Here is a 23,208-nt window from a genome sequence, read left to right on the forward strand (position 1 = left end):
CTATGAGTCGCAAGTGACTTGAGGGCACATAACAACAACAAGAACAACAACAACAACATTGTGAAGAAGGGAGAGGAAGCAATCTACTCAAAGATCATAGCCTCAGGGACCCTACAGGGCAGGTCTTCTTTGTACTATATGGATGTTATGGGGGGGGGATATATTTGATAGTAGTTTAATGACTGGGAGGAGCAGATTTCAACAGATTATCAGGTTGTTTTGATGGAGAAAGAGAGAGAGAGAGATTGATTTCTGGTATCAACTTGTAGGGAAGACAGTGAAAAATATACTTGAAGTAAGATTCAAACTCTTTAACCAGAATGGTAGTGATCTCAACCAGCTGGACCCATGTAGATCACAGGGTTGGAACAGAGAGTTCCTGGAGGTCCCCAATGGGCCAGAAGAGTCCTTGAGTACCGGGATTACAGGGAGCTTCAGAAGTTTCCAGATTGTATCAGGGGTAGGGGCGTCACTAGAGCAGGGGGAACATGGGCTCAGATATATTGGCCAACCAGTAGAGCAACAGAGAGGGAACCAGTGCATACTGGCTGAATTTAAATTGTGAATACTAAGTTGATTTTCTCAAGGTCTGACTAGTATACGAGAAATAAAGGGGTTGCTACCACTGCATTCAGGTTGATTCCAGCTCATAGTGAGCCATGTGTCGGGAACTGCTCTCCAGGAGCTTCAATGGTCCATATTTCAGAAGTAGCTTGCCAACCTGTTCTCTGTAATTGTTTCTAAGTCGACTCAAACCTCCAACTTTTTGTTATTAACAGCCCAGCATATCAACCATTTGTACTACCCAGGGCATTAAGAAATTGCTACACATTGTTACTGTTGTTGCAACCAACTGATAGTTGATCCTTCTGTAGGTTTTCAGAGACTATAAATAGCACAGGACTGCCCAGCCTTCTCCCACAGAGCAGCTGGGAGATTCAAACCTCATTCCTTTGGGATTGCAGTGCAGCATTTTACCCCTAGGCCACAAGAGCTGCCTATGCATTCTTTAATACATCCTTAAAATGACTTTAACAATCCAAAACACCTTCAATTAGAGATAATGGTAGATTAGAAATACCTTCTGGAGAATTAATAACTACTCACACTAAAGTGTTAAATGACTATAATTCTTTCCTGAAGATCTTAGAAAAACCTCAAGAAAGGTGTCCATGTGCTCACTTCGGCAGCACATATACTAAAATTGGAACGATACAGAGAAGATCAGCAAGAAGTGTTCCATATTTTGGACCCTGAAATTAACTGGTGTGTAACTAAGGCTAACTCCTTTCACCTACAAATTTTGTCTCTGGATACAAAGGTAAGTGTAGATAGTCCTTAGGGAGGGACTGTTTAAAAAGAGGCAGGGGGGAAAAAAAGGTGTCCAAAATTCCTGGAAACTTTATCAGAAAGGAAAACTTATAGGTGGCCAAGATAAAGTTCACAATTTAAAGCTAGTTTCTCCAAACTGCAAAGAATTAACTATGTTAGCTGTAAAGTATATAGAATTGCTAAGTGCATCCCTCCCCCTCCAAATTTGTTAACCCTCTTTTGACACATCTGCAATGGCTGCAGAGTTGAGGTGGAACTTGAGGAAAAGTCTCGAAAGCGGAAAGGGTTAAACTACACCCTCCCTTAACTTGCTCTTCTTGGCCTTTTGTCCCTTCCCATGAGGAATTTAGCCAGTAAAACGTTTACAAGATTAAAGCTGTTCTTCCAACTCAGAAGGTTTGCATGCAGTATTAAACTGGAGGGCATAATAAAAATTTTATTTCCCTGGACCCCCTAGGTTTCTGGCAAACTACCTGTAAAAAAATTGCCTAAACTGCCTCTCTTTGTCTCAGCCAGGGCAGCTGGGTGAAGTGAAGGCTCACCTCTGTTCTTTGTTCGCTTCCCAGAATAGTGAGAACATGAGCTACCTTCTACATCCTCCCACTTCTCATAACACCCTGGTCTTGTGAGAAGTAACAGGGTGAGTGTCACAGATATGAGTTAATAGCTTTAATTTCACTGCTGCCCTCAACCACCACTCTGATCCCACCAGTAATTGCGTCCACACATTTTGTTTTTTAAAAATTTTTAAATTGTGATTTGCATTTGAGTTTACACAGAAATAGGCATTTAATTCACTCATTTATACAGATTCACCTCCTCTTCTCTCTATATATTTTATTCACTTATTAAGAATTTGTATCCTGTACACTAATGTTCATTGCAGTACTTCTCACAATAGCCAAATGCAGAAACACTCAAATGTCCATTAGGAGATGAACAGCATATACATACACTAGAATATTACTCAGGAGCCCTGGTGGTGCATTATTAGCATGCCAATCAAAAGGTTAGTGGTTCAAACCCACCAGCTGATCTGAGGGGAAAGATGAGGTATTTTCCTCCCATGAAGAAAAGTCTCTGAAACTTTGTCAAACAGCTCTATTCTGTCCTATAGGGTCACTATGAGTTGGAATTGACATGATGGTAGAAGGTTTTAGAGGAATATTGCCCAACCATAAAGAGGAATGAAGTCAAGTATGGATGAACCAAGAAAACCTTAATCAGAGTGAAATCATTTGTAAAAGGACAGACTCTGTCATACAGCAGTTCTCTATAAATGGGGAGGGAAGCATATGATATGTGTATTTAGGAGTCCCTGCTTTTGAAATAAGCAAATATGCAGAAAACAAAGTTTATTATCGACTACCGAAAGTACAGGCCATGGTCTTTGCAATCACTTGTTATGCATCAGAGAGCTGGACAATGACCAAGGAGGAAAGAAGGAGAATTGATGCTTTTGAGCTTTGGTGTTGGAGAAGAGTTCTGAAGGTGCCATGGACTGCTAAGAGAACAAACAGATTCATCCTGGAGAGGGTTAAACTGGGCTGCTCCTTGGAGGCAAGGATTCTGAGGCTTCGTCTGACATACTTTGGTCACGTTGTAAGGAGAGACCGTTCCTTGGAGAGGGACATCATGCTTGGGAGAGCGGAGGGCAAGCACAGGAGGGGAAGGCCCTCTGGGAGATGGATTGACTGATTTGGTGACTGGGACAATCGGGATGAGTGTGTCGGAGGCAATGAGATTAGCACAGGACAGAGCAGAGTTTAGAGCTGTTGTACATAGGGTCACTATGGGTCACAAGTGACTCGATGGCACATAACAGCACCACCACTGAGAGTTGGAGGGAGGGGAGAAGAAGAGTATTCACATAGAGATCCTGAGTTTCTTAATGGTGGTGGACTAAATTAAAAAAATACTGTATGGTGCCACTGATGTAGAATGAGGCTGGCATCAGGATGGGGGTAAGACTGAGAAAAACTGGATGAATTATGTATACTGCATTGAAGCTGATGAGGGAGAGAACAGTTTAAAAGTAATATATTTTAGGGCATTATGATTATCATAAGAGTTCGGAATGAGGGTTGCAAAGTGGAGTATACTCGGGATGGGGGGATGCAGGGGGATTGTATACCAATGAAGGAGTTTTTCCTTTGCTTTTCAAGGAGAAGAGCAAACTGGGGTTGGGGGGACGGGGAGAAAAGTGCAACAATGAATGAATGGAAATCCAAAATTTTTGTAAATGTTCATTGAAATTAATAAAAAAGGGAATAAATCAATAAAAAAGGTTAACAACAAATATATACAACACGAGGAATGCAATCAGTGTTGCTCAATTTTGTAAAAATTGTTGAATCATTGGTTTTATTGTGCGTATTTTTATCACAATGAAAGAAAAAGCTTGTATCTTTCCCATTTGCCAACAGGACTTGATCAAGGTAGAATTTATTCACCAATTCATTTCAAAACACTAGCTAATTTTCATGTAAGAAAACGAGAAGGTTGACCAAGAAATTCCACTACTGGAAATATACCCCAAAGAAACCATAATCCAAGCAGATATATGCACACCCATGTTTATCGCAGCTTTGTTTACAACAGGAAGGAATTGGAAACAACCTAAGTGCCCATCAATAAATGAATGGATAGAGAAGCTGTGGTATATTCACAGAGTGGCATACTACTCTGCATTGAAAAACAAGTAACTCATGCAATATTATTAAAAATGGGTGACTCTGGAGGACATTATGCTGAGTGAAGTATCTCAGTCACAAAAGGACAAATACTGCATGGTGCCACTGTTGTAAAACAGGATTGACCTCATAGTTGGGGGGAGACTGAGAAAGATGGATTCAATAATGTATACTGCATTGAAACAGATGAAGAAGAAAACTGTTTAAGAGGGATATGTTATTAGGTATTTTTTTCATGACAGGAGTCCAGAGCAAAGGCTGTATAGTGGAGTGGACCTGGGGGGAGGGATTGTAAAACAATGAAAGAATTTTTCTTTTACTTTTCCAAGAGGATAGTATACTGGGGGGGGGGAAGGTTGGAAAGGGATAAAAGTGCAACAATGAATGAATGGAATCCAAAGTCTCTGTAAATTTTCATTGAAATTAATAATAAATTTTTAAAACATAGAAGAAACTATTACATGAGAAAGAAAAAGAAAATGAGAAGGTATGGGGTGGGGGAAAGGCAAAACAGGTGTCTTTTACTTCATTCTTTCTGGTGCTACAAGCATTATAAATATTTACCTCCAAAAGATTTTTCAACTCCTTATCTTTCCTTCTTCTCTTTCCCGACTAGTCCCCACTCCTCATTCCAGCAATGGAAGGCCAAGTAGACAGGCCGAAGGCTTCGGGGTTATTAAAAAGTCTATACTTTCAAAACAGTGATGAGATATCATCTCACCTCAGTAACAACAGTAAAGTTCAACAGAGCAGCAAAGGACAAATGTTGGGGGAGGTTGTGGAGAGACTGGAACCCTTACTCACTGCTGGTGGAAGTGTAAAATGGTGCAACCACCATGGGAAGGCAGGATGGTGCTTTCCCAAAAAGTTGGAAATAGAAATATAATTTGACCCAGCAATTCCACTACTAGAAATATACCCTAAAGAAACCAGAACTGCCACCCAAACAGATATAGGCACACATGTTTATCACTGCATTATTCAAAATATCAAGGGGATGGAAGCAACCCAATTGTCCATTAACAAATGAATGGCTAGAAAAAACTGGCACATTCACACAATGGAATATTATGCAGCATTGAAAAGCAAAGAACTCATAAAATATGACACAACATGAGTGACCCTGGAGGACATTATACTGAATGAAATAGCTCAGTCACAAAAGGACAAATACTGCATAACACCACTGTTATAAAACGGGACTGATCTGGAGGTTGGGGAAACGAAGAAAAGAGGGGATAAATAATGAACACTGCATTAGAACAGATGAGAGCAATAACTGTTTGAAAGGAATATATGATTAGGCATTATTTGTATGAAAACAGTTCAGAATAAGAAATGCATAGCAACATGGACTGGTGGATGTGAGGGGAGGGAAGAAATTATGCAACAATGAATGAACATATGTATATTTTTAAGTTAAATTGGAGGGGTAGGGAGAAAATTGTGCAAAAGTACATGAATGAAAATCCAACTTTTCTGTAAACTTTTGTTAAAATCACAACTTTAAAAAACATGTCGATTGCCTTTGAGTTGAACACAACTTATAGCGACCCTACGAACAAAAGGCCTGAAGCTCCTCTGCAAACATTAACATTTATCAAAGTTCCAGAGTTTTCAGAGGCATGGTGTTTAGGAAGTGGATGCCACTCCTGCGTCCAAACCTATCATAGTATGTTACTGTTGTTATGTGCTGTTGAGCCTGCGATGTATAGCGACCCTATGTACAGCAGCTCTGAATCATTTCCTGTCCTGAGTCAGTTTCACTAATTCCAAAACATTAACCCCCGTTGCCTCAGTTACTGTATCAATTCATCCAATACAGGATCATCCTCTCCTGTGCTGTCTGTCCACCCTTCCCAGCATGATGTCCTTCTCCAAGGACCGGTCTCTCCTGCCCATGTGCCCAAAGTAAGTGAGGCGGAGCTTCAAAATCCTAACCTCCAAGGAGACATTTGGTTTCACCCTCTCCAAGACAGATCTATTTGTTTTCTTGGCAGTCCATGGTATATTCAAGATTCTTCTCCAGCACCACAACTCAAAGGCATTTACTATTTTGTCATCTTTAGTCATTGTCCAATTCTCTGAAGCATAACAAGTAATTGAGAAGACCATGCCTTGCTCTTCAGCACTCTGGAGATTTTTATTAAAATGACAATTTAAAAAAACATGTAAAACACTAAAAAAAAAAAGAAGAAAAAGAAGTCTATGTTCTGCCTATACAGTAGCCAGCTTTCAGGGACATGGGAGAAATAAGTGCACATAATGAGACCACAGGCTCTGAACACAGGCTGGCTTGACTGCAGTCCTTTCAAGGCTACCTACCCTTCCATCTCCAGGGACTGAGAAATACTTCACATGCTTCCAATGAATGCCTCTTCTGCATCTCAACTATCCTGAGGGCATTTCTGTTGCTTGCAACTGAAAGATGTATGATCAACACATTGATCCAGAAAATCAAATGGGATGGAAGTTAAGCAACTTCACCCCTGTCTGCCTCCCAAATCCATAAAAACGAGCACATGGGAGCATAGCATGAAGTGTTTGATTACTTGGGGAAATGAGCATAAGCAAGAGAGCAGGAAGCTTTAGAAGAACAAACAGCTTGGTTATTTATTCATGGATATTTGGCAATTGTAATGTTTTCTATTTGAAGGGAGAGTTTTCTGTAAACAGGGAGGAAGAAAACATTGTATGTGTGTCTGGTAGTTCCCATATGGCACTAGTTAACTACTCAAATGCATGCCAGAAAGTTGGGGACTTGAACCCACCCAGACGGGCCTTGGACAACACAGGCCTGGCAATGTGGTCCTGGAAGATCACAGTCCTGAGAACCATATGGAACAGTTCCGTTCAGCATACATGGGGTCGCCATGCATAAGAATTGACTCAAGAGCAAGTGACAACAATGATGTATGAGTTCATATACAATCTTGCCTTTGATACTACCATTATCCACTAAGAAATGCAAGGGCTGGGAAACACTGAGCCAGCATAGTTACTATAGCAACATTTTCCCTTTCTACATTTTTAATGCAGGCAACCATGACTAAGATTTACGTTGTTAATGACATTTGAGAAGATATTATCATTTCCTGGAAAAGAGTAATGGATCACTTTTGACTACACAAGATTGGAAATATTCATATTGATAAGCAAATATCAACAAATGCATCTCTTTGATCAAGCTGTGGCTTCATTTTAATCTTTAAATGTCAACATGATTTCTTTTATATTTAAGATATGTGTGTAGATTTGCTTTTTTTTCTTATATAACTATTTGGTTGATAAAGCAAAAGCATATTTAAGTTGGATTTCTTCAAGAAATACTAGTAAAGAAAAAAATCCAATACTTGGAATAATATATTCAGAGTAAGGAAATAGAATCTGAGACAAATGATGTTTATTTTGTTCAAATTTCATGAGATTATTTTTTGCTTCCCTGGTTTTTCTTTATCTTTGTTAATACTGTAATTAAAAACACATTTGGGTAAATACAGGCATCCTTCTTCCCACTGGCTGATTTTCAGCCTGAATCACAGCGGCATGGTTAAGACAACCCCAAATCATAATGAATCAATTTTAACATATTTGCAAGGTTTGAAAAAACTAAGGGCTGCTAATGGAGGAAATGCAAGCACTTAACTTCCACTCTCAGGAAAAAACCACTCAGGTTGCAGTAATAATGCAGATATCCTTTTTTTTAAAAAAAAAATAGAACCAGGATGTCTTTCCACAGCAAAGTGATATTTTCTTCCCCTAAGCAGTAGTGGCATCCACTTCCTAAATAACACACTTCTGCAAACTCTATGAACTTGGATAAATTTCAATAGTTGTGGAAGGGCTTCAAGCCTTTTTTTCATAGGGTCACTAGGAGTCATGCTCAACTCGAAAATAATCAACAACAACAACAAATTCATTTCAGAATTAAAATTGAAGCATCAAACATTCATGGTATCAATTGATACTTAAGAGACAATCCTGAAAATGACAAATAGTATATTGTGCATATGCTTCCATTATTGTTATCGCTAGCTGCTGACTGATGGGTCTGACTCATGATGACACCTGTAAATATCTACAGGCACAACCTGCAACAGCCCCACGACTGGCTTCAAACCAGACTACTGTGAGTCATAAGGTTTTCATGAATTGATTTTCAGAAGCAGATGGCCAGCTCTTTCTTCTGAATCAAGCTTTCCTGAACACTGATGAGCACCATAGCAACACACAATCCTCCACTGACCAAGAGATGGTGCCTTTGTATGGTGGTGTTGTCATTGTCAGATGCTGCCAAATCAACTATGACTCAAACCTGGCCCAATCCTGCACCATCCTTAAAATCTCCACTGTAGTTAAAGCCATTGTTGCAGTCACTGTGTCAATCCATAATCCATCTTGTGTCTTCCTCCCTTTGACCCTTCACATTTCCAAACAAGATGAATTGCATTGGGAAAATCTGCTGTCAGGGACCTCTCCAGAGTGGTGAAAAACAATGTCAGTCTATTGACTAAGGTGCACCTGATCCAGGCCATAGTCTTCATAACTACTCACTATGCATTAGAGAGCTGGACAATGACTAAGGATGACAGAAGAAGAATAGATGCCTCTGAGCTGTGGTGCTGGAGAAGAGTCTTGAACATACATACCATGTAACACCAAGAAAATAAACAGGTCTGTCCTAGAGAGGGTGTGTCAGAGGCCTGGCTAACTTGCAAGGCAAGACTAGCACTACATTTGTAAAACAAGCAGAACTGATTCCATCTTGGCTAGAACCATCTCGAACAAAAACCTAAATGAGATAATGTGATTACCCCTGCAGGTGTGTCGAGATAATGTGATTACCCCTGCAGGTGTGTTTTTCGGAAACCTATATAAGCCTTTTTAGAGATAATAAAAAGAGGGATTTGTGATCAAGGAGGATGCTCTCTGGATCTTCATTGTCCCTTGTCCCTTGTCCCTTCTCTCGGTGGAACTGTTTGGATATATCAGGGCAGGACCTCAATAGGTGAAACCAAGTTTCTCCTTGGAAACTAGGACTTTAAAGTACAGTTGAAATGGGTAGTGAGTTTGGTTTTAAATAATAAAGGGCAGGAGGAGGTGGTCTTGAGTTTCCCTGTCCTGACCCCAAACAAGTACACTGGTGATCTGCGTGCTGAACAAAGTGAGTGTAATAGACATAGTTGGTTTTTTTTTTTTCTTTAGAAACTTAAACAAAAAATATTAAAGCATTTAATCAACAAATATTAAAATACATATATAAATTATGTATTAGAAAGTCAACAAATACTGAGGATAAACATAAAATATCTATATAAACAAGTCAATATGTAAATACTGCTTTGGGAGAAGGTTGAATTGCATCAGGCAGTACATTACTGGCATGTATGGGGGAGATACAACTAAACATGCTACAATGCACAGGACAGCCACCTCCCACACAACGAGTACTCCCACATAACGAGTACTTGCAGTGTGGAGGCTAAGAATCCTGTTCTAGTTGCTTTGTGCTGGTTAAAGCTAATACCTCTTTCCAGAGATGCAGCAATACAACAGGCTGTAGAGAAGTCAGGAGGCAAGTCATGAAGCCTGAGGTCCACAATTCACTCTGCTGAATGACTTTGAGTTTCCCTGACTGAGTTTGTGTTCCTCCAGTTGTAAAGGGATGAATGTACAGAATGGTAAGATTCCTTTCATTACTAATGTTCTGTGATGGCCGTAAGTACATTTTGGGGAAGCTGCACAGATCCTTACAGATTATTTGCCAAATTCATTCTTGGCCACAGCTGAAAGGAACAGGAGGCTACTAAACTCAAATTGGACCAATTATGCTTTTCTTCCTCAGAAGTAAAATTAGAGTTGGATGGGCACTTTAAGAGGGATGGGAGAATGATGTACAATGAAAAAAGGAAACAAGACTATTCTACAAAGACAAATAGAACAGATGTGCGAATTCAATCAGTACTAGGAGACCAGGAACACCAGAGAACCAGCAGGTTTGACTCTAGTTTATGGTGCACACTTGAGTTCTTGATCCCAGTGCCTTAGAAGAATACATCCCTTATTCATTCATTAACCATAAAGAACTGCCTCCTCTATTTCATGCATTCTTTTATGTTTTAGGGATATATTTGTGAATAAAAGACAAAGCATCACGATAATTCTAGATTTTATATTGGAGAAGAGGGAGAAAACATACTTTCACAAGCATCAGGGCATAAAACGGACTAGGAAAACAAAGAGTGAGAGGAGAGAAACTGAAGGCCGATCATGGAAGCACATGACATTTGAGCAAAAGGTGAATTACATGAGCATGGAAACCCTCCCTCACTTCAGGGAGGAGCTGTCCAGGTGGAAAAGAGAGCTCTGCCAATTCTTCAGACAGTCATGTGCTTGGGATTTAAGGTGCAGCTGGTTTTTATCGTTTGTGCTCAAAGTCTGGCCATCATTGAGAGAGATTTCCCATGTGGAGGGCTGGGCCTTCCAGGATATGGAATTTCCAAAGACCAAAGATTAAATGATTCTCACCTTCACTTAGGAGGGCCTTTAAAAAAAAAAAATAGATCCTAGGATACTCAGATGTTCTCACATCTTTACATATTTACATATGACTTAATAATATTTAGGATATTATCTAAGCTCTTAAGCTGGCACAGGATAGAGCATGTTTCAGGGCTATTGCCCATAGGATCGCTATGAGTCGCAAGCGACTTGACGACACACACCACCACCACCACCACCACCACCACCACCATCACCACCTTTTCATTTACCATAACTTGGTGCGTTCTAATCTTTCTGAGTCCATCTCCAACTCTAAATTGGAACACTTTATCCACTACACATCCCTGAAAATTTTTCCTTATTATTTTTGCTATTGCTCCACAATCCCAAAGGTGTATGGTTTGAATCCACCGTTTGCTGTGCAGCAGAAGGATGGGCAATCTCCTTCTTGTGCCATTTACAGCCTCTGAAAACCCTCTGGAGGGTCAGTTATGAGTCGTTAGGTCTGACTCATAACACACACAGACTCACTCAGCACACAAAAAGATGAACAATAGCAACATATCAACCTTAAAACATCCTTTATGTTGGCTAATTGGTATTCTTTTTTTTTCATTAATTTCAATGAACATTTACAGAGATTTTGGATTTCCATTCATTGTTGCACTTTTCTCCCCGCCCACCCCCACCCACCCCCAGTTCGCTCTTCTCTTTGAAAAGTAAAAGAAAAATTCCTTCATTGGTACACAATCCCCCAGCACTCCCCACACCCATCCCGAGTATCTTCCACTCTGCAACCTTCATTCCGGACTCTTATGATAATCATAATGCCCTAAAATATATTGCTTTTAGACTGGATGAATTATGTATACTGCATTGAAACCGATGAACGAGAGAACAGTTTAAAAGCTAACTGATATTCTTAAATTGCTATTAGCTTCTGCGCCGCTATAATCTAAGCTTCACAAAGACAGTGATTTTTCCCTCCTGTTTACTATTAGAACTCCCTTACGTCGTGTCCAATTCACACTAGCCAAATGCAATGGAGTAGGAATGCTCCACACGACTTCTAAGGCTATACCATTCGCACAAATAGATCACCAAGTCTTTTCCCTGTGGAGCTCCTTGGCGGATTCAAATTGCTCACCTACTGGTTATCAGCCAAGTGATTAACCATTGAGCAACCAGGGTTCCTACTTGGCACAGTCTCAGGAAATTTTTGCTGAGACGATGGAATGTTGCCAAGGATATACTTCTACTGTTTGAGAAGGGATATTGAGTCTGTGGGGTAGTATTTCACTGGGTGAAGACAACTTTCTTAAAGTGGGGCTGGCTCTAATCTCGTTAGTTACAGAGCAAGCATTTACCAATCATCTTGGATATAGTCACCTAATGACTCCTCATTGCTTCCAACAGAACCGCTGTATGTTCTCTGGAGTATAGAAACTGGAGGAAAGGACACAGAGCAGCTTGTCTTGTCTCCATGACTAAACATATTCTTTTCCTAGCAGGTAGGGCAAAGTCAGAAGGAAAAAAAGCTACAGGACTTTTTTTTTGTAAATCACCTTCATAGTGGCTATTTCACAATTTGTTACATTTCTCTTTAGTTATTCTCTTGAAAATGTTTTAATAAGTAATTAAAAAAACCAATATTCAATTCAAAATGACTCCCCAACCTTCTTAAACAATGCCATAATTTACATCTTTGAAAAATGCCATCCCCTGAGGTATGGCCAATACTCCTGACTCTGTCTTCAACTTGAGATTGTTATATGATCCTACCTGCAACGTCAAACTCGATTTCCAGTGTGACCTTGTTAGTGACAGAAGAGTCTCGAAGGAGCTGATTGGCTTCCTCAAAGGTGCTGTCTTCAGTTGGGATTCCATTAATGACCATCACTCTGTCTCCAATCTGTAGCACTCCACATCTAAATTTAGAACATGTTAAGAGGTTGTAGACAGAATTAAAAAAAAAATACTGAGTGGAAGTTGCTATATTTACTTTATGTAATTCTTGTACAAAAGCGTCAACAATTTTGTATTTAATCAATACTATGGGTTTCAAAAGGTTATCACATGCTGAAAAATCTATCTTGATTAATTATGGTTCCATATGTGCAGAGCTGAAACCTATCATCCCTGGATGGACTCGAACCATCAACCTTTTGTCTAGGAGTGGAGAACTTAACTGTGTGATGCAGGGGTCATATTAGGTTACTGCACTGTCTTGCACTCTTGGACGATTTCATGGCTACTTATGTGAGCAAGGAAATCCTGAAGCATTCTAGACAAGTAAATAATAATTCAGCACCACGACATTTGTTAGAATCTCGTCTGAACCAATAGATAGTGGTGAGTGTACAACTCTCCAATGGCAGAGAAATTATTAAAGTCTGAACTTAAGATATTTTTATGGATTTTTCTCTTTTTTAATTAATATAGCCTCTGGTCTCCTGATGGATAGACTCTTCTAGATAAAGGCATCCATGCTTGTTATTCTTCTCAAACCTGATCAAGAACATAAAATTTTATTGTCAGAACAGGGAGTTCATTATATCTTGCATTTCCTGTACTGTTTCATAATTTATTAGCCACTCAGAGCTAGCTAGCCAGTACTGGGAATGCAGAACAGAGTAAAGTTGTGAAAGAAAGCCTCTTACCTCTCTGCTGGGCTGTCAGCTTCAATGTAGGAAATCAGAGGTGGGGAAGAGAGTGTCTCCGTGGCAAACACACTGCCCTGCAGTTGTATTCCAAATCCTGTGACCGGATCAGCTGTCAGCACCACCTCCGTTGTTTCTGTGTGGACTACCTGCCCAGCCAAGCCGACGGTACTGGAGGCTAAAGACACTGTAGGGAGCAAATATGAAAACCAGTGACCTTCAGTTAGAACAAACCTGAAGACTGCCAGACTTTCCCGAAGAGATCTCGGAGACAAAGGCTCATTCACAGTGGTTGCAGGTTAAATGCTGGCCTTCTCCAAAAAGGTTAGCTAGAGATAAACAAGATAAACAAATCGCCCAATATTTGTTACATTTAGGCCATGTAACACCTATAGAATCTCCTCCCAGAATGTGCCTGCATTCTCATCTCAGCTCTTTCACTAAGCAATCAGGTGGGTGACTGACCTTCAGGAAAGCCACTTAACCTCTTGTTGTGTCCATATACTATATAGGTGGGACAAAAGCACTGGGTTGGATGGTCTTAAATTGTTTGTTTTAAACTTTAATCTTCTGTGCTTATGGGTATTCTACCACCAGTTTGGGAACTTTCTTTATAAAGAAGAAAAAGTTTATTTTATATTGGTTTGCTTACAAAATTCTTATACATTGTGTTTTACACAATCCCTCATTCATATTGTTTCCTATAATCATTCCCATTCAACATATTTTGTGAAATTAACCAACATTGAACTATGCCACCATTACCCTGTCTTTCCAGATCTCTGCAAGATCTTTCTCATTTCCTTTAACCCATCTCCCTTTACTCACCAAATTGTGTGACCCTATAATTACTCCCCCAGCCCATCCTCACCCCTCTGCTCCCAGCCTTTCCGCCCTTAGATCCTCATACACATTTTACTAGTTATCTACTTCTACAATAATTGTCTTATACAATATTTGCTTTTAGTTCACTCACCATAATGTTCTCCAGTCCCTCCCAAATTATGTAGCAATTTTAAAAATAATTTCTTCCAAGTGCTGTGTAATATTCCATCATGTGAATGTACCACCATTTCTCAATTCATTCAGTTGTGTTTGGACGTTTGGGTTGTATCCATGTTTTTACAATAATGAATAATGCTACTAATAACATTGATGTACAAATCTCCACTTGTGTCTCAGTTCTAACTTTCTTGGGGTATATTCCAAGCAGAGGAATGGCTGGTTAATATGGAATTTCTACCTTCAGTTTTTCGAGCAAATGCCAAACTGCCTTCCAGAGTGGTTGTACCATTTTACAATCCTAACAACAGTGTATGAGAGTTCGAATCTCTCCCCTTCTCTCCAACATTAATTTTTTGTTTGCTGCTAAACTTTGTCATTGCTACTGAGGTAAGATGGTATCTCATTGTGATTTTTATTTGCATCTTTCTTATTGTCAGTGATTTGGAGCATTTCTTCATTGTGTCTGTTGGCCATTTGAATGTCTTCCTCTGTGAAAAATCTTTCCAAGTCTTCTGCCCATTTTGTAATTGTCTTTTGTAATTGTCTTGTTATTAGTCTTTTTCTTATGGAGGTCCTGTAGGATTACACTTTTGTTATGAGACCCTTCTCTGAGATGTTATTGTTTTTTTCCCAGTGAGTAGGTTTCCTTTTTGTCCTGCTGGAGAAACTTTTTGATGTGCACAGGGTTTTAATATTTAGAAGGCCCATTCATTCCTCAATTTTCTCCTCTCCTGATTGTGTATTTTTGGCTACATTTGTCAGTGTGTTTATAGCATGGACAAAGTTTTCTAAGGTTGGTCCCACTTTGTCTCTTACAATTGTTATGGTTTTGGACTTTACTCCTAGATCTTTGATCCATCTTGAGTTGATTTTTGTTACCACCAGTTTTAACTTTGCTTCCTGGTAATGGTGAGGTTATGCCAGTGTTCAACCTTACTACTCTAGTATTGGTTGACATAACAGAGCTGTTTACATTTTTCCTGAAATTCTTCCAGCCCCTAAATTTGATCTTTTCAGACTTTTTTCTCTCCCCTTAGTCTCCATCCTACTCTTAGCTTCTATTTCATTCATACCTCTGGTATTAAGACTCCAGTCATACATCTCTTTACTTGTCTTGTTCCCAGCCCTAACCGAGGTCAGGGAAGAGCTGGACCATCCCAGGATGTCTTTGTTCCAACTGTATCTACTGGGACCTGGCCATCTGTGCTGTGTTCCAGAGAACAAACTTCCAACAGGGTTCTATGCTGAATCCTTATCTTTTCCTAAAGAGAATGCTTGGCCTGCTTACTTCAAACATGATGAAAAATCTATCTCAAATCCCTGTCCAGTAAGAGGCTGTTTCCCTTCAAATTTCCTGCATGGAGCAAGGAGAGAGACTGGTTTCTACTCCTTGCTCCCGTATGCAAAGCCTTCCCCTCTAGTCTCTTCTGCTAAACGTGCTGTCTTCTAGGCTTATTTCTCATTCATGTCATCTTCAAACTCACTGTCTTTTCACTTGGAAAATATTCACTCAATTTCCTTACTGACTTCAAGACTGTTGCTTTGTCTACCTCCCTTAACCTGTTATCAGTCCATGTCCTCATCATCTTTGACAACAACAGTGATAACTTTCCAGTATGCTGACGTTAAGTCTCTTTAATGTTCTCAGTGTCAGTTACCATCAGTTCTCCTCTATTATAGCTCTCTGCTTTCAGAGCCCTATGCTGGATTCCCTCTTCCTTCAAAAACGGAAAGAGGAGCAAGACCTCCATATCTGAATCATAATCTCATTACTCATACCATATTGTCCAGTTGCCCAGTTCCTGCTGATGTAATTATTTCCCCCTTTTATGATGTCAAAGCTCATTCTTTCTCACTTGCCTGTTAATACCCCATTTTAGCAACAGCTTTTCCATTCCCTTTCAGGTAAAAGCATAAAATGAAAGCCTTTACATACCGTTTTAAAATAGACGATTGCAAACGAAGTAAGAATGGGAAACCTAAGATCCCTCCCCCACTATTCATGGGGGAATTGGAGGAACACAGTTTAAAAGTCATACCTTCACCCATTTCCTTCTACTGGTTTTATCTCCACATGCTACCTAAGCAGAGCTGGCGGCCTAGTGGTAAGCAGTTGTGCTGTTCACTTAAAGGAAAGTGGTTTGAATCCATCAGTAGCTTCATGGGAGAAGATGGATTGTATATAGTGATTTCTAGTAATTTATCTGACTTACGGACTCTGAAAATATGCTGGAGGGTGAGCTATGAGTCAGTTCCAACTTGACAGCCACACATAACAATCTGAGGTGACCATATCAATGATACTTCCAATATCACAAGAGTATTAGAGACTCTTCAATCCTCCATGATTTTCTATCTTTTAATATTCAATATGCTTTGAAAATTCCCCATCAACTCTTTTCATTGCTGTCTCTTTTTTGCATATTTTTTATTATTAATTTTAATAAACATTTACAGAGGTTTTGGATTTCCATTCATTCATTGCCACACTCTTCTCCCTGCCCATCCCTTCCCACCAGTTTGCCCCCCTCTCTAAAAAGAAAAAGAAAAGAAAAAAAAATTCCTTCATTGGGGGAATTGTATATCATTGCTGTTTCTTATTTGCCTACACATACTGGGCGGGGGTGGGGGGAAACCCTACAAATTGACATTATTTTGTGTTGGGTCCTAGAATCCTTTGTAGTATCACACTTTGATATCTTTTTTGATGTCTTATAGTTTGTCTCCAACATTTCCTACCCTTGTAAGTGTGAAACTTCATACGTCAACTTATGGCCTACAAGACTAAGGTCCAAGCATTTTACAAGATTTCCTTCAGTAACTTTCTTTTCCTCCTTAATTGCTCTGTATCATCACATGTTCTTTCTCCACTTTCTTTCTTCCATTTCGAAGATAATGCCTTTTCGTGTCCTTGCTACTTTCTCTTACCACTCTTCCTGTGTTTTTCTGCCATAAATACCAGTCCTTCTGCTGTGTCTCCAAACTGTCCTATGCATTCGTTGAGGTGCTTGGCCTCTGTTTGATTTGCACAGAATAGTTGCTAGCTTAACATTTGGCTTTTCCTTTCTCCCTTTATGAAACTGTTCTCGGGGCAGTCATTAATGACTATTCAATTGCCAAAATCAATAGTTGCATAATAACCAGTCCACAGCCGCCGGCTTCTGTGACCACCCACTTCTTTTTGAAATCGCTCTTGGTCTCAGTGGAACTGTGTTCTTAGATTCCTCCTTCTGGACTCCTAGCACAGAGTTCCCACAATTTCGCATCTCCTCTCATTCCTTCATGCTTTCACTTTGAACCTTTCTAACACAAGCAATGCATGAATCTTCTCAAATCTGCCCAGAGTCATTCAAGGTCCAGTTCTGAATTGTCTCACCTTGTTGACACGTCAAACTCAACATTTCAAAATGAAATGATTCAGTCTGTTCCTCATTGCTATTGTTACTGCCATCAACGGAATCATCATGGGTATAATCCTCCTGACTTGAAATCTCAAAGTAGTCATGAACTTAAAAAGTCATTGTCTTTTCAAACATCATGAATCATGAAATCTTTCCAAGACAATCACAGGAATACATTTTTACAAATACTTTTATTTTCTTTCCTATTGTCAGTAGCTCAGTCAGTCTTTCATTACATTTTATCTTAATTAATTAATTCCATCCTCTCATGCCCAATGCATTCTACAGGAAAACTTCAAAATAGCTTTATAATAACTAGTAGAGATTATTACACATAGTTTGTTTTTTGTCAATGAAATATCAGATTTTACTAGAGTATACATGTTTAAACATCAAATAATGTGTCAGTTTAAAGTACTTGATACACACACACACACACACATACACACACTGACTATTATTGAAAAGTGATATTTTAAAAAGTTATCCAGGGGGATAAATGGAATAATTAATGGAATAATTCTCTTTGCCATCATAACTAGTTTAACTTCCTTTCTCATCGCAGTCAAGTTGTAGGGACTCATAGCTGAGTATCTAGCAGGTTTCCGAGGCTATAAATCTTGCTGTTTCTCCTTCAACCCACTGGTGGACTCAAAGTGCCGGAAAAGTGTGGCCTTTGGATTAGCAGCACTGCTCCCTTCCACTGTGCCACCAGAGTACCCTTTAACCTCTTTTACTGGAGTTTACCCTCTCTTACCAAAAACAGTTGGAAACCCTGACTTGGACTGTGAAACTACGCTCAAACATAAACACAGATTTGACAACCAAGGTTATGAGAATCAAACAGAAGGTTCTTTGGAGAGCAAATATACAAGTGAATAATGAGAATACTTTTGATCTCTAAAAAAGTTAAACACACAATGTTGATATGGGCTGTTGAGTCGCCTGCAACTCACAGTGACCCTATGTTACAACAGGTCTGAAGCCAGCCCTGTCTTGAGCAAGTGTCACTGACTCCAACACACCAACCCCCATTACCCCAGTTATTGTGTCAATCCATCTCATCCAGGATCTTCCTCTCCCGTTCTGTCCCTCCATCCTTCTAAGCATGATATCCTTTTCCAAGGACTGGTGCCTTCTAGATATGTGCCCAAAGTATGTGAGATGGAGCTTCAAGTAATACACGTTCATTATTTTTAAAAATTAGTGAAAAGAGAAAAAGGAAAATCATCCACAATCTTAATACCAAATGATAATCAGTGAGATAAGTTTATAAATCAATTTCCAGATTTTTTTATCAATATTTCTGTGCATTTTTTCACAAATACAGCATCACATTTTATACACTATTTTATAAGCTTCCTTCTTTTGCTTGTAATAGTGTTAAAATATTTTAGACAGTAAACACACATATATGCACATTTTTTAACATCCATATATTGTTGTTGACTGCCATCAAATAGAAGTCGACTCCTAGCAACTCTATGAACAAAATATCTAATGCCTTTCCATAGCTATCATTGTTTCTCCAAGGCCATAGAGTTTCCAGAGGCACATGGTTTAGGAAGTGGATGCCACTCCTGCTTCCAAATCTGCTTTACAACTGGGAGCTTCACCAAACACTGTCCACAATGGGAAACCATTATGGTATTTGATGTCCCCATGGCACAAGGTTCAGCATCACAGCAAACTTCATACAGCATATTGACAAAGAGTGATGTGCAAAGTGGAAGAATGTTCCTCTAGATATAACAGCACTAGTCTCATTTAGGAGTGGTTAAGTGTTGTTGAATAAAATATGACTCAGAGTAAGCTTTGCACAAAAGACCTGAACTCTGTTCTAGAATGAACATCATTTCTGTAAATTTATGAGAGAGTTTGTAGAGTTTCCAGAGGCATCTAGTTTAGGAAGTGGATGCCACTCCTGCTTCCCAACATGAATCAATTTGGAATCTCACCCAAACATTGTACATAATGGGTAACCATTATGGTATATGACACGACTATGGTATAGTGTTCAGCATCATAGCAACTCCAAGTTGTTCAGTACAGCAAATACACAAATGATTGCTGTGTCTTTTAAAGAATATTAATTCCAAAATGTCTGCATAGTATACCAGTATATACAGTTGTACATTGCCAACAAGTTGATTCTGAATCTCAGAGAGCCCATGTGTTATCGAACCTCTCCAGTGTTTTTTCTGGCTGTAATCACAAAGGAAGAAATGGGAACTCAATGGAAGCAGATCACCAGGAAGCAGTACCACTGAGTGAATTGAAATCACTTAGTTTTAAGTACTATATTTACTTGCAATTTTAATAGTCCAAGCTTCTCTAGAAGCTTACAAATTGCTGTCAGATAGGTTTTTCTAAAAAGTATCATTCCTCCATTTAGAATCTTCCAATGTCTCCCTGTTTCCAAAAGAACACAATATTAAATTCTAACATAGCTCACAGGAACTTCTATCCTAAGTAGCCTCTAAGTTAATTTTCTCTAACCCATTATGTCTCCTACTCTTTTATTTTCCCTTTATCTACCATGTGTTCCAGTCCTGCTTTCCTATTTTTGAGCCTTTGTATAAACAAAGCTTTCTGGTCTTTGGCCATTGCCATGTAATCAGTGCCGCTTTCTTATTTTCAAGTTTGTTCTAGTGTTAATTTCTTCTCAGCCTTATTCAGGCAGATTTAGATTCTCACCTTGCTTATAATATGGCCCTATGTCAGGATTGATCAGGATTTTATTTGCCTGTTTCTCTATTCAGTTGATCCTGAGAAGTTGTTGGGTTTCTCCTTTCCTCAGTATTTTAATGTTTTTAAATAAAAGTTTACATAATGAATTATGTCCCATCTAACAATTTTTATGCAAATAACTTCATAACATTTGTTACAATTTTACAGTGTGTCAGCATTCTAATTTTTATTCGGTTTGTTCCATTTTCATTAATCTTCCATTTTGGAAAAGGTTGATCATTTGATCTCACATAGTTGTTTTGGTATTGTTGTTGTTGTTTTATATTTTTAATGCTTTTTAAATTGTTTATTATGAGTTGGGTAAAGAAAGCTGATGTTTTCCAATCAACAACTCATACACATTTTGGGTGAATGTGTACAGAACAAACTAGTTTTCCAATGAACACACACATTGTTTTGTAACATTGGTTACCATTTCCCTAAGACAACAGCACACTTTCTACTTTCCTGTGCTTCTTCTTTCCATTTTTACTTCTTTCCTAACTTCTCCTCTCTTCTGAACTTTGTCCTTGTGCAAATGCAGCCCTTTTGATCTTGATATCAAGCATCTGTTTAAGGCATATGAGTGCATGGGCGGTATTATTCATTTTATAATAAAATTTACTGTTTGTCTGAAAGATGACCTCTGGGTGTCATTTCTGTTTTAGTTTAAAAGAGTTTATTTATTTTTTAAAATTTATTTTACTTCATTATTTTTTGTGTTTACCATCAAATCAGATCTGACTGGTACAAGAGGAGATTGTTCCTCCTTCTCCAGCAGAGCATTTGGTGGATTTGAACCGTGCATCTCTGAGATTGCAGTTGCAGCTTCTTGCCAATAGGCCACCAGAGCTCACCACTAAAAGAGTTTCTTACAGTGGTAGTATCAGGGCTCTTCCACTCTTCATTAATGTAGAAAGTTTGGTATTTTATGCATTGTTTTGATCTACATATTTTTCTCCAATTCTTTTACTTTTTCTTGTGTCTTTGGGTCAGAACAGTCAGTAGTGGTAGCCTCACATTACCTAGTTCTGCCCTCAGGTTAGAAGAGACCAAGGTTCATGTGGGCTCTCAGTCTTCGGATGATTTTTGCCTTGGGTCTTTGGATTCCTTCACTGCCTTTTATACTAGATGAGTAGAGATCAGTATTTGTTTTTGTATCTCTTAGATTACCACTCACAAGCTTTTAAATTGCTACTTAACAGATGGAAATTTAATTATGCTATGCCAATCGACTCCATTGGGTTTCTGAAGCTGTAAATTTTCATGGGAGGGTAGCTTTAAACATTTAGGGAGGAGGAGAGGTTGTACGTTTTTAGGGAAGTATATTGCCTATCTTTTGTAGCAGAATGACTGATAGATTTGAACAGTTGACCTTTTGGTTCATTCTCATGCATTGTCAGTGAGTTGGAACTGATTCTTAATGACTCTCCAGGGGGTTTTCAAAGACTGAAATCATGGGAGGAGAATGCTCAACTTCCTCCTTCAGAACCATTTGCCTTTGAGCTGGCAGTGCAATTGCTTCTCCACAGGGCCAGCAGCTCAATATGTTATACACACAAGAGCGCATAGACTTCTTGTTGTTAGGTAGCATTGAGCCAAGTATAACTCACAGTATGACTCATAGTGACTCCATGAACAGCAGACCTGAACTTTGTACTATTTTGTGCCATTCTCACAATCTCTGACACAATCTCAAACCCATTGCTGCAGTCACTGTGTCAATCCATCTGGTTAGGCATCTTCCTCTCCTTTGCTATCCCTTCACCCTTCTAAAGGGCCTATAATAAACTAGTTCAGATTTTATTTTCCACTGTAGTCTTGATGTTGAGTGTGCTTCAATTACTTTGCAGATACATTTGCTATCAGTGTTACAAAACAATCAAAAGGTGTCATTTCCTGTCAGGGTCTGGAAACTTTCTTTTATTACTCATGGTAGGTGGGAGTATAGTATTAAGGCATCACCCATGTGAAAGCTTAATTCCACTCCACCTTCTAGATAAAGCTTTTGGGAATTAAAAAGAATACATTTTGTATAGCAGATTTCCATAGATTCACAATAATACATATTTATTTTAGAGACAGTTATTAATTTTTTTGATAACTTAATAGCTGTCTAAAATGGCTTCTGAGATCTTGAGTTGTTTACCACCTTCATTAAGAAAGAAACAAGAAGAAATGGGTCAATTTCATAGTAAGAAGTGATTATGTTAGATCTTCTAAAAGGTAATACTTATTATACATGACTTGCTGTATTTTTTGGAACTGTTACATAAGATGGAAAGAATTCAGTTTGTATCTAGAGGCAAGAGAAATTATTAGAAAATTTCAAATAAAAAAATCAAACATTTATTTTTAAAGGATAGAAATAATTATAATGAATATTCTAATTTGTATCATAGAGAATATTTTATTAAGCAACTTGGACTTGAATAGCTTATTTTGATGGCTTTCTGACATAATATATTCTTTGAAACAGTAAAATTTCATTGGAAAACTGTATGTACTGATTACTCATATATATTGAAGTCTTGAAAACTAGCATCAGGCATAAAAAAATAAATTATTGATTTTTAGATGATGAGTCAGAAGAAAAAACAACCAATATTGCTTGGAGGAGAGAAATATGAGCTTGATTATCTCACTTCATTATTGTGGTCAACAAACAGAAGAAAACAAAGGTGATTTATGAGTTATAATCTTATAATTTTAAATTTGCATGATGTATTCTCTCTCTAGCACCTTATTTTACTTCAAAGTATTCAATTAGCTCTAAGCTGCAAGCTCTTGGCTCTGGTTTGAGGGCTAGCTACTTCTATGCACCGACGAAGACAGAAATAAATGCTAACTGTTGTGGGCAGAAGTTGTGTCAGTATTCATCTC

At 38.7% G+C, this 23,208-nt stretch overlaps 1 protein-coding gene across 1 annotated transcript in view; it reads right to left on the minus strand.

The window, feature by feature from the left end:
• Positions 1-23,208, minus strand: part of GRIP1 (glutamate receptor interacting protein 1) — a 271,569-nt gene that overhangs the window by 111,018 nt on the left and 137,343 nt on the right. The window contains exons 10-11 of the mRNA XM_006886100.1: positions 13,190-13,376; positions 12,312-12,457 (exon numbers count right to left, since the gene is read on the minus strand). Of these exons, the coding sequence (XP_006886162.1) occupies positions 12,312-12,457; positions 13,190-13,376 (333 nt within the window). The remainder of the gene's footprint in view (positions 1-12,311; positions 12,458-13,189; positions 13,377-23,208) is intronic.

The sequence above is a fragment of the Elephantulus edwardii genome, unplaced genomic scaffold, assembly GCF_000299155.1.
Source record: "Elephantulus edwardii isolate Elephantulus edwardi_28Jun2011 unplaced genomic scaffold, EleEdw1.0 scaffold00047, whole genome shotgun sequence".
NCBI lineage: Eukaryota > Metazoa > Chordata > Mammalia > Macroscelidea > Macroscelididae > Elephantulus > Elephantulus edwardii.